Source organism: Dipodomys merriami, unplaced genomic scaffold, assembly GCF_024711535.1.
Source record: "Dipodomys merriami isolate MVZ:Mamm:240054 unplaced genomic scaffold, mDipMer1.0.p SCAF_4, whole genome shotgun sequence".
Lineage (NCBI taxonomy): Eukaryota > Metazoa > Chordata > Mammalia > Rodentia > Heteromyidae > Dipodomys > Dipodomys merriami.
The window spans coordinates 65396742-65414788 of NW_027205603.1; the positions used below are offsets into that span (position 1 = coordinate 65396742).

The 18047-nt window shown below is 39.3% G+C and overlaps 1 protein-coding gene across 1 annotated transcript; it reads right to left on the minus strand.

The window, feature by feature from the left end:
• Positions 1-6022: 6022 nt before the first annotated feature.
• Znf706 (zinc finger protein 706) lies at positions 6023-14045 on the minus strand. The gene is made up of 4 exons (XM_069991153.1): positions 13789-14045; positions 9480-9616; positions 7203-7310; positions 6023-6327 (listed from the first exon to the last, which is right to left on the minus strand). Exons 2-3 carry the CDS (start codon positions 9612-9614, stop codon positions 7215-7217), a joined length of 231 nt encoding a protein of 76 aa, XP_069847254.1. The 5' UTR covers positions 9615-9616; positions 13789-14045; the 3' UTR covers positions 6023-6327; positions 7203-7214.
• Between the last annotated feature and the right edge of the window lie 4002 nt (positions 14046-18047).

The window sequence follows — 18047 nt, forward strand, 5'->3', positions numbered from 1 at the left end:
TAAAATGAAGTAGGTGACAACACCATGTACTGGAAGGGCAGCATGGCATCATTCAATGCACATGTAAATGTCCCTTAATACAGCTCTTTGGACCCCAGTATTGCATATGATTATACAGCAAAATTCTTTCTGTTAATCTGTATTCCCAATTACCTTAAAAACTTGTTAAATCATATAAAGGACTATCTGTAATCAATCCAGGAAGGTAGAAAAGTGTAAAAATCATCTCCGTTAAAAAAAAAAGTCATTTCCATGGAAACAGTATCAAATTTTTCATCTGCAAAAGTAAATCTTCCAAACATCCCTGTATCATATTACTCCTTGCTCTGGACCCAAGGGGTAAGTGTCAAAAGTAATTTGAATGATTTATTGCAGTATACACAATGTACAATCTGGTCCCACTTGAATGATTTCTTCCCCACTCTTAATTCATGGGCTCAAAGGCACTCATTCACAAGCTGAAGCTCTGACTGGCCCACTCACTCTCTCTCAAAGACACATTATGTACTAGTCTAAGCTTCTGTTCACTCAGCTTCCAGCACCTTGCCTTTAGTATTTGTTCCTAATCCTCTCTCCACCATCCTGTCCTTTCTAACATGAATGGCCAATTCAGCGATAGTCATCTCCCTCCATTAGATGTTCTATCACATCTATATTCCCACAAAGTTACCATCTAAACAATATGCCAAGCACTTAACCATCTGCCCTAAAATTATGTATATGCATGATCTCCAGAATATATTTTTATTTCTAAAGAATAGACTTTTGCTCTATTTCTTCATGTAATATGTTGCTTTTATATAGTGCTTTACAGCTTACAAAGCAACTTGATATATATTATTCTCAATAAATACGTTTGTCACTTAAATGCAAAGGCTTCAGTAATGTGTATGGAAAACTTATTCAGCGCTCACCTCCAAATGATCTATGACAAGGATAATCTTACAACAATCTTCAATCAGCTAATGGCAGAAAAAATTAATGTTTCCTAACTAAAAATCTCCAAGCCAACTCAACACACTGGATCTACATTTCTAAATACTATTCAATAAAATAAATACAATTCAATAAAATAAATAAGGCATCTCTGGGAAAATGATGCATTATACAGCTGGAACAGGGAAACATTAGATAAGCCTGGAGCATCTTACAATATTAAACATGAAAAAAAATCTGAAAAAGCAAAACAGAATGATGGGGCACATAGGAGGGACATAGACAATAACCTGGAAGATTCCTTAATAACAAAGCTAGGATGATATGAGCAACAAAGTAATGTGCCACTGGATGGTGAGTTCATACGAATATATGTATGTAAATAAATACATAAATGGGAGGAAATACATGGGAAGAAAACCAATTTTTATGAAAGAACTCCAAATTTACATACTGTCCTCTGACGAGTGTAAAATTAAATTAGTCTATGCGTTTTAAGTGAGAGCTGCACTTATGTCTCCAAAACTGCCCAAGGAAAAGAGAAACCAGTAACCTCCCAGTGCAGACACCTGGCAGACACTACTTTTAACAAGTGATGAAGGGTAGCATTACTAGGAACACCTGTGATGACATGTGTCCCCAAGATGAAGTGATGAGAAGGGTACTACCTACCTCTGTGGTCTCCTTTCAAAAATCCATGTTATACTAGTGAAACCGGGAGAAAAATTACCAAATAAATCCAGAGAGGCATATTCTATTACATCTACCATTTGTACCTCAAGCCTGCTAAGATCACAAAAAACAATGGGAAGACTGATAAACTGCCACACAGCAAAGATGACTGAGAAATGACAACTGAGAACTATATGGGTATTCTGGCTTAGATCCTAGAACAGAAAAACTGGCAATTATGGAAAAACTGGAGATAACAGAAATACATTAATACTGGTTCCTGAGTTCTGACAAACATCATAGTAATGTGAGATTTATGGGAAACTGCCAATTGGATGAATAAAATATTAAAAATACTGACCTTTGCCGCAGGTCTGAAATTATTTCAAAATTAAGATGTTCTCAAAAGAAAATTTTAGGCTCAAGCTATAATTCCAACTATTTGGGAAGCAGAAAATGTAAGGTTTGAAGCAAAGAGTCAGGCAAACTCCACCTCAGCAAAGCAAGTCAAGTATAATGGACCATACCTGTCATTGCAACTACATAGGCCACAGGTAGGAGAATGGTGTCCAAGGCTGGTCCTGGGCAAAAACATGAGGCCTACCTGAAAAATAATCAGCAAAAAAGGCTAGAGCTGTGGCTCAAGTGGTAGGGTAGGTCCTGAATTCAAATCTATGTAAAGTCCTCTTCTCCAAAAGAAAGATTTGTTAAAGTTCTCAATAGTAAAGCCCAGAATTTGTAGCTGATTTCTCCTTCCTGCATCAGTGAAAGTGTTCTGTGCCTACACGCAGTACTCTCATTCCAACTGGCCACTGTACATAAATCCTTTGGGTGAAAGACAATGAAGGAATTATCTGACTTGGTAAAACAACAAAATTTATATGAATATCTCAAATGGGATGTTGATGGAACCTAATTCATTTTATTAGGTATCTAAATGTCAGTAGGATTAAAAACATTTTAAGATAAAGGGTTAAAACACAAACCTTGTGCTGGGCAGGTGGTATACTGAAGTCCTACCACTTGGGAGGCTGAATCAAGATGTCCACTGAGTTCAAGGACAGCCTGGGCTACACTGTGAGTTCCAGACCAGCCTGGGCTACGCAGAGGGACCCTGTCTCAATAAAGAAAATACAACAAAATACCAGTATCTTGTGTTCTCGCCTGAGTAAGAGTTTCTGGCATTATAAAAATCTCAAAATTCTACATCTAAAAAAAGCACCTGTCTGACAGAAGTGACACAGAAACTGGTTAGTATGTAAGTAAAAGGAAGTACTACCTTACCATTTCATAATGTTTATTATTAATTCTATATTTAATATTAAACTATTTGAACTAAGATTGTTTTGTGCAAAACAGGACTTATGGTCATCCTATTCATATACTTTATTTTGAGGAACCTATCCACACTGTTGTAAGGGAAAGATGATAATCTACTTTCTGGCAATCTGAATTTTAACAGACTCCAAAAATGCAATTCCCATCTTGAATCTGAGATACCTAATTGACCTACATCATCTAGGTCATTAAATGCAATAATACTATGCACATAAAAACTGATTACAAAGTAGTGATTTAACTACTTCATACTGAAAATAAAAAAAAAATAAAAAACTGAAGTCTACCTGTAGATAAAGAGATTTTAGATTTAGAGGCATATATATACAAAAAAAATTAAGGCTAAAAATGGTTGGGGGGGGAAAAATGGTAACAGTAAAAAAAAATGAAAGAACATTTAAAACAAAAAGATACTTTAGTTTTAAGATGGTAATCAATAATTAATATTAACAGGATGAACTTCTATTAATAAAACATCTGTTTTCCCAGTCCAGTAGACAGATGTTTTATTAAATCCACAGTGAAAGCTCTTACAAGTTTTCTGAAAGCTCTGCGGTAAAATTGGGATAGCTTGAACTAGGTCAGAATGTAAAAGTCAGTTAACACACCTCCTTTGTGCTGATCTTCATTAATATACTCTATAAACAAGGACAACAGAAAGCCCCCAAATTAGAAAACTAGAACCAATTAATCCATACTGAGTAATTTAAACATGGCATTTCAGTTATTTTTCAGTATTCAGAGGCCTTTGCATTAGTCACATTTTAAAACAGGCACAGGATATTTTATACGTTAACAAAAATAAAAAATAAAGGGTTTTTGGGGGGTAAACAAAAATATTGGTAAGCTCCATTTTAAATAATGCTATATTCAAGGTTTGAATTATGTTGTGATTACTTATAGATTCTTCAATATTAAGTTTAATAAAGTTATCTCAAATCTTAAGTCAATGTCTAATTCAATGAACTAACTAAACATTTGTCTGCATATTATTTTTATGTCAATTACTTCCCCACATTTATTTCAGAATGACCACTTTTCTCAGTTTATTTTCAAGAAGTATTCTAGAGACTCAGACAAAGAATTCAGGGAAACAATGAAAAATTAAACCTCTTGTCACTCAGTACTATTGAGCTACACTCAAAAGATAATTTTAAGTATAGAAAGAAGGGTGGGGGAAGTAGAGGCAATATAAAAACCTCTTAAAATGCAAAAGAAATTAAGACTACTTTAGTTTTAACATCTTCTTTAATAAGACATTTCAGCACACAACTGGGACCCCATGTCAGTTAAACATGGGGATGCATATCCATAGGTAGAGAATGGAAACAAGTATAATCTTAACCCCATTCCTTTTGGCAACTAATGTAAATACAGAGTACAAAATGGACCAATTCTCTCAGTGTATTTTAAGTCTTTGAAGACACCATAATAGTTGTAAAACAAATTCTGCGGTGATCTGTTAAAGAATCTTCAATTAAGTAATAAAGATGTTTAAGACTTGTAGTAATTTTTTCCATATAGCAGATTTAACTCAAACAGACTAAAAGGGAAATGCACTAATGATCCCAATATTAAGAACTACTGTCTCATATTAGATTGAACCAACTACTTTCCCTGTCACTGAGATAGAATTAAATATGGTGTCTTCAGCTGCTTATAAAAGAGTTGAATACAAGGACAAAAAGCTTTTATTCTAAATTACATCAGAAAAAAAAAAATCAACCAAAAGTTGTGAGGGGTTTTAAATGATTTGTTAGTAAAAATAAACATACATATGCTCAAAGTACTTTTTAAAATTCAAATTTTTAAATTTTAGATTGAAATTTAACCAGAACTTTTGTGATATCCACAAGAAATCAGGTAAAATTCTAATGTTCTGGTAATTGACATATTAGGAAACAATAGATATTAAGTATGAAACTTAGGAAATTAAATACATGAAACAAAAGGACTACATTTTAAAAAATAAGGTCTAAGAACAGGAGCTGCTAAGAAACGGGCATTGAAGCTTTCCTTACAAATCAATTACTTCCAACTTACAATGAAGACAAACACGGTGGGAAGAATAAGCAAAGCTACAAAACAAGTGCAGTGATGACATAGAGTATGAGGGAATGCATTTTGTCATCCACAGGATCAGACATGCAGCTAGTGGTCTTCTTGCTATGTTACTTTTCAATTTCAAACTGAGCTACAGCAGTTTTACTTGCATAATAGTTGATAAAAGCAAATTAAAAGGACACTAAAATTAGTCTTGCTTAATTGAGTAGGATTTACCTCATCCAGCTCAACAAAACTACTTCCCCATAGGCAGAGCCAAAAGAATGTGGATATTGGCCTACTTTAATACTTTTTCTAGTTCAGATGGAAGTCATACTGTACAAATAGGCTTTGATTTTAGGAACCAACACAAGTAAATCCCTAAAATGAATATTTTACTTAGTGAAGAAAGGAGAGGGAGTATTCCAGAATTATCTAGCCATAAATCATTCTAATCTTCCTGTTAAATGCAAAAATCCATTCATAAAATTGGCCAAATAGCAACTTCCAAAAACTCTTTCAGAAGTTGTTCCCATTTCAAATTAAGGAACTTGAACGATTTGCAAAGAATCCCATGGACTTTATAAAATGCAGATCTTTACCTATTCACATTGGTTCCCATCATATTTTCTGTTAAACAACTGGCCTAATGATTCTATCATTATGGAATACAATTCACAACCTAATCTTTCAGAAGGGTTCACTAACAATCCAATCACAGTTTACAGGCAACCTTGGCTGGCAGCTAGAACTAGTTACATCAAGCTTAAATATTCTAACTTCAAACACAGGAAATGATCAAAGGTGAGCAATGGCACATAATTGCAATATACTAAGGCAGCAGGTAAGTTACTCTTCAACCTACATCATCAGCTGCCATTAAAATCATATACACTACCTTAACAAATGAATCTTTAACGAATAAATGAGAAAGGGAGATAAGAATTGTACTTGCAATTCTAGCTAAGGAATTATTAGATTCTTAAAAGGCAAATAAGAAAAGTTAGAACAGAATTTCTAGAACCATGTGTCCTGTGATGTAAAATCAAAGTACTACTTTATTAAATGAGTTATTTTACACAATATGAACATCAATATAATTACATTGTAAAAAAATTTTTTTTAACAAGGATGAACTGATTTTCAGATTTCCAAATCAGAGTCAACTGTACATTTACACAGAATTGTCTTTGCATGAAGCTCAAAAGGGAACAGCATAAAAATGAGTGTTTCTGTAGCCCCTTTATTTTTGCTGATCAACAGTTTGTTAGAAAAGCAGCTGCAGGTTTGTTACCTAAGGTCTGAGACAGTAGAAGAATCAAGGTGTCATGAATTCACCTATAAAACATAAGGAAAAATTTACAGTGAACAAATGCAACTAATAATGAACTTCAAGTATCTGAAGTATCAAGTATCAATCAGTCACTGAGAGATTTGCCAATGGGATGTGATACGAATATACTTTAAAAAATAATTCTCAAGCAAACAAACAACACCATTTAGGTCAGAAGAAATTCCAAACACACAGAAAGAATAAACTGATTATTTTAAGACAAGTTTATATAGTGTTCGCCTATATTTTATACTATAATTTAATTAGTTAGAAGCGCTGCTATTCACTAGAAGTAAAATAACCAGGAAGTTATTCTGTATCATTTCTACAGGGAAGACCCTCAAATACTTTTCCCCCAGTCCTGAGGCTTAAACTCAGGGTGTAGGCGTTGTCCTTAAGCTTTGGTGCTCACGAATAGAAGTATACCATTTGAACCACAGCTCCATTTTTGGCTTTTTTGGTGGTTACAGACTTTCCAGCCTGAGTTGGCTTTGAACCAAGATGTTCAGGTCTCAGCCTCCTAAGTAGCTAACATTACAGGCACGAGCCACTGGCACCCAGCTCAAATACTTTTCAATAACTATTTTCTTGCAGCTTTGGAGTCCAGGGCTGGCCAGCATCCATGCATTCCCCCCCAATTTTAACTATAATAGCCAAACTTGGATGTTTCAAACACATGGAAAGGAAATGGTCCGGGAAAATACTTTTAACAATCATGAAGGAAGAGAACCTGAAATCATGTTTAATCACTAGTAATGTAGTTAATATTAACTTCAATAGGGAAAACAATAAAGTCTCAGAAGGCAGAAATTAATGTTACAAAATTGTTTTACTCTTATATTAAAACCTGACACTAACCAAGAGAAGAAAAATTAGTTACCTGTAAACAACTTTATGCCTGAACATCAGCCAATTCTGGAGGAAGTGGAGTCTTAGGATGCTTGCTCTCAAAGTGCTGCTTGAAGGTTTTAGGGTCTGGCATTTGTGTCTAAAAGTTGTGCAAAAAACAAAAACAAAACCCAGCCAGACTTTATATATGAAATAAAAACAAGCTGTGTTTTAAAACTCTGAAATTGCTTGAGAGAAAATCAGCAGAATTCTACAAAGTCCTAAAATTTACTGATTTGTATATGAAGCAGGACTTTAAGAAAAAGATGTTCCTAACATTCCCACATTTTCATATATGGAAAAACGTGTACAGAATATTGTGATTACCTTATTAACACCAAACAGACAATGTATTACTTTAATTCTTCTAGAATTCTTATAAAAGATTTCCTTCACAGTAATCTCTAGTTCCTATCATCCTCATACAGTAAAACCTGAGTTTACTTTGCCTGAGATCTGTGTTTTAACTCATAACAAATACTTCAGCTTTCAAATAATATACTATACAGTCATCACTTCCCTTAGCAAGGTTTTTTGTTTTTAAATATGTCAACTACTCTTGTACTTTCAGGTTAAAGTAGTTCATTACTATACTAATGAAATTTGTTTTCACTCTTTCCAAACAGAACAAGAAGCTGCTTAATTGCATTATTCTGAGGATTTCGAAGCTCAATATAAAAAGCTACATAGTTTACTTTTAATAAGCCTGTATTATTTGTACCAGGAAAGCTTGCTTACATGTAAACAATGCATGCTAACCAGTTTCCCCTGTCACTCTGTCATCCCCCTAGTTGATTTTTAAACAAGATATTGACAGTAATAGATTCCCTTACTCTTAGATTAATGACAACTTTTGTATAGTTAAATACTTGATTTAACTGGCAATGGCTCCAAAGATGACAAACTCTGTCTTCTATCAAAATCCTACTCTGGGATGTGAGGGCGATCTGGCTGCGACATCAGTCACACCCCATTGATCCCCAGGGTTGATTCGGCTGATCTGGATGGCTAGGCGGGTGTCCCCTTCCTCCCTCACCGCTCCATGTGCGTCCCTCCCGAAGCTGCGCGCTCAGTCGAAGAGGACGACCATCCCAGATACAGAAGGACCAGTCTTCCGTCAAGGGTATACGAATAGCTGCACTCCTCTGCTAGAACCTCCAAACAAGCTCTCAAAATCCTACTCTGGGGTTGGGAAGGTGGCTCAGTGGTAGAGCGCTTGCCTTGCATACCTGAGGCCCTGGGTTCGATTCCTCAGCACCACATAAGCAAAAAGAAAAAAGCCAGAGTGGCACTGTGGCTCAAGTGGTTGAGTGCTAGCCTTGAGCTGAAGAGCTGAGGGACAGTGCCCAGGCCCAGAGTTCAGGCTCCACGACTGGACCCCTCCCCCCCCCAAAAAAAAATCCTACTCTGTATGTGGGTATAAATACTGGTCCAACCATACTACACTTTTTGTCACTTCCATTCCTTAACTCCAAAGGTAGTGAGCTTACACAAACAGGCCAAAAGAAGTCTGACTTGAGACTCTACAAGCACTTCTTTGAAAAGTAGTGTGGAATAGTAGTCCAGGGTAAAACTGCCTGCTTCAGATATCAGCTTTCTACATATTAGCTGGATTACCCAGTCATTTGATTCCATGATTCAACTTACTCTTCTGTACAATACTAAAAGCACTATAACTTATAGGGCTGTTGTGCAAATTAAATTTGAGTAGATATAGCTAAGCCCCCCACCCCCATCAGTGTTTGGTATAGGATAAGCACCACACAGAACTACTTCTTTTCTACTCTTCAAATCTGTAGAATATATTAATTATATTCAATGCCTTTAACATGAATATATTGTACGTAGGGTTAATACACACCCTAAACATTGGTTTAGTGAGGGGAAAAAAAAATCATACAATAACCAGAGGTGTTTTTGCTAGCCTCATACAAAGATCTAACTAAGGATTTATATATATGTGACTTTCTTATAAAGTTTGAAATCAATTGTATATACTGTCCTTAAGAAGATGCATTTCTTCATAAGAAAAAGAATTTTTTTCTTCTCTCCTTTTCCCTAACACTTAGGGAAGTATACCTGGCCCCAGAAGCCAGGCAAAAGTATTTGCTGAATGTGGTGAATGAAAATGCATTTCCAAAATAACCAGCTCTCAGATGTGCCATTTTAAATAAACCATCTACTTGCCATGGTTCCAATATTTTAACCTATCAGAACCAGTTTACAGTGAAACAAGTACCCACAAGAAAACTGTCTTTTGCCCCCTTACCCTACAGACTGTGCAGGTGTATATTAAGGCAGCTTTGGCAGCAGCCTTTTGATCATGTCCTTGTTTCTTCTTTTGTCCAGCCTGCTTTTTGGCATTTTTCTGCTGAGACTGAATCTTCTGCTGTCCACGAGCCATATCTAAAAACAGAAGTTAAGTCATTAGAGTCATTTATTTATGCTAGTACAGCATTATCTAAGCACAGTGATGTTCTCAGTGTTAAAGCCTTAAAGTTTATAGAAATGTTTGACAATGGAAACGTTTGGGTTCTCAAATTCTCACACACAATGCTACTAGACTTTAAACATCTTAGTAGCTGTAGAAACTTGGCTGGTAGTTGTCTATGCTATAACTTGTCTATGTTTCTCTTGTAGTAAACAAAAATGCAAATATGTGTATAGCAAGACATGTACAAGAATGTCCATAACACCTGCTCTAAAATTAAAAACAGTTCAAATGTTCATCAACTATAAAATGGATATATAATTTGTATGTCTGTGTTAATGTTTACATGTAAGTATATGTACATACACAATGAAATACTATTTGGCATTCAAAGAGAATGATTATTAAAAGTAACATGTTTAAATCTCAGAGTTAAAGAAGTTGGTAACAAAGAATATAAATTGTGTGAAGTTTCCAAGCTATAGTGAAAGAAGTCACTTTGTCACTTATGGAGTAAGGACTAGGAAGACAAGACAGGAGGGTGATTTATGGGGTGCTGAAAATGTTCTGAACCCTAACTAGGTGCTAGTTACAATATATACTGATTTATAGAAATATATTGAGTTGTATGTCTGACTTGTTCATTTCACGTTATCTCCAAAAGTTTGCCCCTTGGGGTTGGGAAGGTGACTCAGTGGTAGAGTGCTTGCCTTGCATGCATGAAGCCCTGGGTTCGATTCCTCAGCACCACATAAACAGAAAAAGCCATAAGTGGTGCTGTGGCTCAAGTGGTAAGTGTTAGCCTTGAGCAAAAGCAGCTCAGGGACAGCACCCAGGCCCTGAGTTCAAGCCCCAAGACCGACAAAAAAAAAGAAAGAAAGAAAGAAAAAAAGTTTGCCCCTTCAAAAAAGAATTAGTTTCCATGTCATTTATTTGGTTATTTTGCAAAGGCATTTCTTCTTTTCCAGAATTCTCTGTTCTAACATGTGATTCTTAAATCAGAGCTGTCAGATAATCTTTCTAAGGAGATTATAGAAACTATGAAATACTTGTGTTTAATAAAACTAATGGACTATTCCAAATTTTCTTTAAAAGCTGGTCATTGCTTGAATTATAAAACAATACTGAGTTCCAGCTAAAAAACTGAACTTGCCAGATCCTAGTGGTTCATGCCTATAACCTTAACTATGCAGGAGGCTGAGATCTGAGGGTTGAGGTTCCAAGCCAGCCCAGGCAGGAAAGTCTCATCTCCAACTAAGCACAAGAACACTGGAAGTGGCACTGTGACTCAAAGTGGTAGAAAGCTAGCCTTGAGCAAAAGAGCTCAGGAACAGTGCCCAGGCTGTGAGTTCAAGTTCCACAACCAACAGCAACAACAGCAAAAGTCTGAACCCAATGGAAGGTACCCTTTTCACTACTGATGATCGAACTGAATAAATAAGTTAAATAAGTTAAATAAATAACTGAATAAATAAGTTAAATAAGTCACCAGAAAAAGTTTCTCGTACTTTCCCTTAAAAAAAATGAAGACTGGGGCTGGGAAGGTGACTCAGTGGTAGAGTGCTTGCCTTGCATGCATGAGGCCCTGCGTTTGATTCCTAAGCACCACATAAGTGAAAAGAAAAAAGTCGGAAGTGGCGCTGTGGCTCAAGTGGTAGAGTGCTAGCCTTGAGCTGAAGAGCTGAGGGACAGTGCCCAGGCCCAGAGTTCAGGCCCCACAATCAGACCCCAAAAAAAGAAAAAAGAAAAAAAAAATGAAGACTTTTGGTAGACAAAGCAAGTTAAACCTGGTTCATAAAACGTCCATGAGTCTCCAGTGCTTTTACATGTATTAAAATTGGATCCTAAGTAGAATTCCTATGTATTGCTCGAACTAGCACTGTAATTAAATTTTAAACCTTTAAATCATTGCAAAACACAAACATACAAGGATCAACATTAACTTCATCAAGAAAGAGTACTGGCTATTTTTTATCGGAACCCTGATGGACATAAAGTGAAAAGCTTTTCTGACAGACAGCTGAGCTTCCCTCCCCACCCAAAAGGGTATCTGAATGAATGTGTACGCGTGCATATACACACATACACATACAAATACACACACACACACACACACACACACACGCGCGCGCGCGTGCACAAACACATACACACTGACTGGGTAAGTTCTCGCCATTAAACAATAAATTGAAAATGTAACACATAGTCCAAAGCTTTAAGCAGTTTGACCATCTAGCAATTACAAAATGTTTAAAATGCTAGCCTAAGAACCTGACTCCCACTAATCAATGGTAAATATTACTAGCCATGATAGTCCTCTAAGATGATAAATTTCCATAACTTAAAATGAAAGAGAATGATACTAGACAGTAACTAAGCTAGTATCAGTCTTTGGTTTACAAACTTTTTGCTTTGTACATGGAACTGACACTAAAGTCTTTAAAAATAGATTAAATTTCTAGTTTCGATTTTTAAAACCAAAGCCTTAGTTCTAAGCTATACAACACTAAAAGTATTTTTTAAAGCAAGGCACTAGTGGCTCATGCCTGTAATCCTAGCTACTCAGGAGGCTGAGATCTGAGGACTAGGGTTTGAAGCAGACAAATCCAGAAAGACTATCTACATTTAGCCATACCCTTGAGTGAAAAAGCCAAGCAAGAGTTCGAGTTTCCTGAGTTCAAATCCCAATACTGGCACCAAAAAAAAAGCATATTTGGATGTGTTCTTAATTGTCTCAATGTATTAGTATCAAGATCTTATATTAAAATACTTCAGTTTCTTCTGCATCTTAGTTCTTCTACACAATGTATTTTATGTATACGAAAACATCTTTCATGGAAAAAAAATTTAAAAACAATTATTTAATGATTTAAAATTTTAATTTAAAATTATTTTTTAAACACAGAATGGCAGACCATTAATTCCAGAAGTTTCCTCGGTATCTAAAATTAATTATTTTGGCAATATTTTCCTTCAGTGATGTATTCCAAAAAATATCTTAAGCAGAATTATTTTTAACTTTTGCCTTTGAAACTTCTCTGAAGTAAAACATTACACAACAGATTTAACCCATTTTCCGATGTCACCTAACACCAGTAACAAGAAAGGCATAGTAAGGCTTTAATAAAAACTAGTGGTCGTGTTCTTATTTTTAGGACAGAAAACCACACTAGGGAAAGGAAATTGAATGAAACACGTTAACTGCGTGGGGTAGGCCTCCAACTTTTGACAGCACACTGCATTGATTTCCTTTCCGAAAGCAGAAGTGCAAATCTACAAACCACCTGCTTTTGGACAGCTCAATGTAGGACTTGCTCTCCAGCCAATCGAATTTTCTACAAAAATCTTATGCATAACTGGTCCTGGATTCCTGCGACAAGAAGTCGTTTATATAAGTTGCTACCTGCTGGATTTTCATGTGCCTCTGATTAAGTGCAGTTTTCCCAGGGGGTGGGGGAGAAGCGAGTTAACTTTGAAAATCAGGAGCTCGGGCAACAAGTCAGTCCGGCCCCAGAGATCCTTTTAAAACAAAAGTCACTAAAAAGATGTTGGGATCCAGGAAATCGGCGCACTCTCCAGGAACCATCCGAGAGGAAGACGACGTTCCTTCAGCGCTCCACATCTAGATCCCAGCCTTAAAGACGAGATGAAATAAAAAGGCACCCATTCGGGGCGAGGGGCGAGTGAGGCGGAGGGGGTAAAGGTCTCCTTCGCCCAGCACTCCAACCACCCGGCCGCACCCGCGCCCCGTCCCCGACCGGCCTCCCTCTCCCGCCTCGGGAGCCCCCCTCCTCCTTCCGGCCACCAGCCCTCACCTTCCCGACCGACGGCCCGTGGCCCGAGACGCGCCTCCCGGAGGCTTCGGCCCTCGGGTCCCGGCGGCCGAGCGGCTGCAGCCGCCGGCGGCTGAGGTTACGGCGCGGCTCCCGCAGAGCCAGCCTGCGACCCGGCCACCTGCAGGGCCTGGCCCGCGCCCGAGCGCCCCGTCCATTCCGCACCCGGAGTCCGGGCTCCTCCTCCATCCCGCAGCCCCGCGCCGAGACCCCCTTTCCGGTCTCCGGAGCGCCGGCGACCTCCCGGGCCCCCCACCGGCCGGCCCCCACCCGGTTCCCGGGCGTCCTGTGGCGCCAGCGCCGCCCCCGCTCACCCGGGCCGGGACAGTCCTGCGTCTGAGAGGCCGCGCAGCGCGAGAGGGCCGCGGAAGACACGGAGGGAAGGAAGCTGTAGGGCGCCCAGAAACGCCTCGGCGGCCTCCTCCACCCGCCAAGGAAGGGAAAGAGGACAGCCCGGAGCACAACAGCCCGCGCCGCGTACACCCGCCGCCGCGACCGCGCGCGCCCGCCGCTGCCGGAGCCGAGGCAGGCCAGCTCGCTCGTGCACGCGCACGCCGCGCCGCGCTCCCCCAGTCGCTCGGGTGCCTGGCGGTCCCCGCCCCCTCGCCTTCTTGCGGAGGCCTCCTCGCCCCGCCCAGCGTGCACGCCTGCGCTTTTCCGGTCGTGTGGACCAATGATAGTGCGTCGCTATTACATAAGCGCGAGAGGGCGGGGCCTGGCCGACGGGAACTGCAGGGGACGTCGCCCTCTGGCCCTGGGCGTCCGTCTTCCGCGTGCTCTCGGTGGGCGGCGTCTCTGTGCGTCCCTGGCGGCCGCGTGATCTCGGTCCTGGCGGCTGACCGGGTGGAGGCGTGTTTCACAAGGCGTCCGCTTGTTCGCTCACTCGCCTGGCGGGTGGCCCGGCCTCGGTGCCCGCGACCCTCCCCGCGCGCTCCCTGCCGGGCGTGCCGGTCTCGCTCCCAGCCCGGACGGACCTGCGGAGCCAGCCGACCGCGCGGCCCGGGCCACCCGCCGGAACCCTCCCTGGCGCCGCCGGGAGCCCGGCCGGGCCGAGGCCTGGCGGGCCGCGTCGCCCCTTTGTTCTCCACAGCAGCCCTTTACCTGACTCCCGCGCAAACCAGTGGCGCGTTGTAGTGAGTTTGGAATTCAAGGCCGACAGTCCCCTCCCACTGCCGACCAGCCCTCCGAGGCTAGCTGGGCCGACTTGGTACGTTGAGTTGCTAATACTCAGGGGAAGAGTGAAATTTTTTTTTTCTCTTTTAATTTCCAAACAACAAACCTCAAATTGCCCGAACAAGGGGTGGCAATTGCAACAACGATGTTGCATCTGCTGATGACCCCAAACCACATTTGGGCAGCAGCTTCAGCATCTTCACCCTCCTTCTGTACCACGTTGGTTTCTAATTAGATATGTCGTTGACATCCCCCTCCCCCCCCACTTCCTTACCAAAAGGAAGCCTTTATATTTGTTTGCTTTGATATTCCCAACCAAATCCTAGCCAGATTTACCCAGGAAATGCTAGTTAAATTTGACTATCTTAATTTACCTAGGCTGGGCTGTATATGGATAACACAGAAGTATTTTAACTAGCAAGAAAGGTATTAGCTAGCCTCTGCATTTAAGTGGAATAAAATACTAAATGAAACACTGTGCAATGATCTGAGTGTGCAATTTACCTCCTCGCCTTGGTTACAACTCACCTTTGCACAGTCTGCCCTACTGCAATGCAAGTCACACATTTAAGTTTAGTTACTGTCTCTCCCATGCTAGATGAAGCTCATTTTGAGCACTTGTGTATTCAGTGACCAGCAGTAGCAGGCATTGAGTAAATTATATTGACCAAATGAACTAATGAAAGCAAGTGTCAAATCAACGCATCCTGAAACAATAGCTTAATCATTAACAGATAGATAAAATAGATAGATTAGTTGTAAGAACACGTGATGGCTGGCCTGTAATCTTGGCTAGTCAAGAGGATGAGGTCTGACAATTCTGGTTTAAATCCAGCCTAGGCAGGAAAATCCATGAGACTCTTACAATTAACTACTAAAGAGCATGCTGGAAGTGAATCTGTGGCTTAAGTGATATAGCACTAATCTTGGTGGAAAAGCTAAGGGACAGCAACCAGACCCTGAGTTCAAGCCCCAGCATGGAACCAAAAACAAACAAAAAAAATAGTTGTAAGAATCTAGCTGATACTGAAACAAAGTACTTGGAAGACAAAGAGATGAAAAATCAAGTGAGCTCTGTTTAGTGATCAATGACAGCAGTAGAAAGGGCCAGTGAAGGCTGAAGTCTTTACTAGAGAGGTGACTTCTATTGTAAAGTAGGATTAACATGTTGCTTTTTGCATGAGCTAAGTGAATACAAAAGCTTGAGTCTTAGCTCCTTTAAACAGTTGGTAAAAGCCTTGGACTTTGCCCCCAGAAAGTTGATACACATTTAATTCTTCCCAGTACACAGGGTTCTCAATCTACACCACAGGTATTTGGACTGGATGATGTTTTGTTGAAGGAAGGAGTCCTGGGATTGTAGGATACTCCAGAATATACCCACTTGCTGTCCACTGAATGCCATTAACACCTTATCTTCAACTATGACAAATAAAACTCTTCAGATGCTGCCAAGTGGTCCCTGGTAAGGGGTAGGCGGCATTTAAAAATCCCCCTCATTAAATACCATAGCCTGGAGCATATGGTGAAATTAAGTGTATGTGCTATGACATTTGAAATATAAAAGGGAAAAAAATAAAGAAAAGGACAGGTTAAGATTCTACATGTGTGACTTGACAAATGGTAAATGAAAGGCTGATGAATTAGCTTTATTACCAGCTAGGGTTCTGTTTATGTTATAGGAATATGACACACAAATGGGCTACAAGCTCTTTAGGAATTTTACACATTTCTGTTGGTAATTATGGATGCTGCATTACTGCTACTGTTTTTCCTTTTATGCCTTTAGACAATGACTCTAGGTTAAGATTCAATACACGCTTGCTTATTTTCTATCTCAAATCACAATAGGTTAAAATACTTCTTTGAAGACCTGAAAGGCATATATATTTGTTTGTATTCATATAGGATTTCTTGGGGGGAAAGAGCAGGTGAGTAATCAACATATTATTTCTCAATAAATACAGATTATTCTGAATGACTTCCAAAATAGCAGTGACTTACAGATTAATATCTAAATGTATTAAAGTGCTTGGCTCATAGGTTTATTAAAGAGAGACTGTCCTGTAGGGTCTTGCATTTAGTGACAACATCAACAATTAGAATGAAGTCTTCTTCATTAGCTTTTCCTCTTCTTTTCAAACTTCAGATGTCCCACCACTGCTCTTCTGGGTTTCATACTGACATATACAAATGCCTACTGCTCTTCTCCACTCTAATATTTTATAGACATTTTTCAGTATCATACTGTATTCAACCTAAGAATCCACTGATTGTAAGTCACACTTATGTTTACTAAGATGTAAATAAAAAATACTACCAACTTAACTATAGCAATACCTTTGATTCTAAGACACATCTTAGAGTGACAAATAGATTTTAAAGGTAATTAATTAGACTATCATCAAAAAGAATCAAATACTTAGAACCACCAGAATGATCTTTGAAAAGTGATATTCAAAACTTAGAACCCTGATGATTGTCGATGGCACACAAAATAAAAGCAAATGTTCTTTTCATGGCCAACAATGCCTTGCCTGGGATCCTTTTTGATGATCTCTCTTCCTGTGCTCCAGCCTTATTGGTCTTTTAGTTTCTCAAGCCAACCAAGCTTTTTTCCTACCCCAGGATCTTGGTGTAGCCTACAGTGTACTCCTTCCACTTTGGTACTTTAAAGTTACTCATTAACTTCCAGCCTAAATAACTCTTCCACAAAAAAGCATTCTTTTCTTCTTGGGATCCTTCCTTCTTGAGCTGTCATCAAAATGAAGATTTCCCTGATTCAGTACTCTCAAAACACCTTGCAGTTTTTATCCTTTAAGTTGCAATATGATATGCATGTTTTTATGATATATGGCTTCCCTTGGCACCATAGAAATATTCAAGGGATTGATTGGTCCAGAACTTCTGTGGATACATACATCTATGGATGCTCAGGTCTCTTATATAAAACAGCACAGTATTGTAAGAGGCAGCTTAACAGATTATTTTGCTGGACCTATAAATTAACTAAAAGCTGGACACTCAGCTCTCACTCCCACTTGGCATCAGTGCTCTAAGAGGTGAGCTATTCCTGTCATTTTACAACTATCTTGGGCCCCAGGGAGAAAAGAATGTAAATGAGAAGCAAACTGCCTCTCAGATAAGCAAAGACACCCTCTTATCATCTAAAGAGAATAGTCAAAAAGCTGTTACCCACCATGCAACTTGCTCCTGTTCCATTCCAATGGTGAAGTGATAACTTCTTCAGAATCCCTAAGAGACAAAAATGGAAATAATCACAAAACAGGCCATACCTTGAACAGGGTTGCTTTAACTTTGCATACCTTCTTATCCACTGCCCTTAAACTCTTCCCCTACTTAAGATTTTTTTTTTCAAAGACAATCCTGGGAAGGGGGA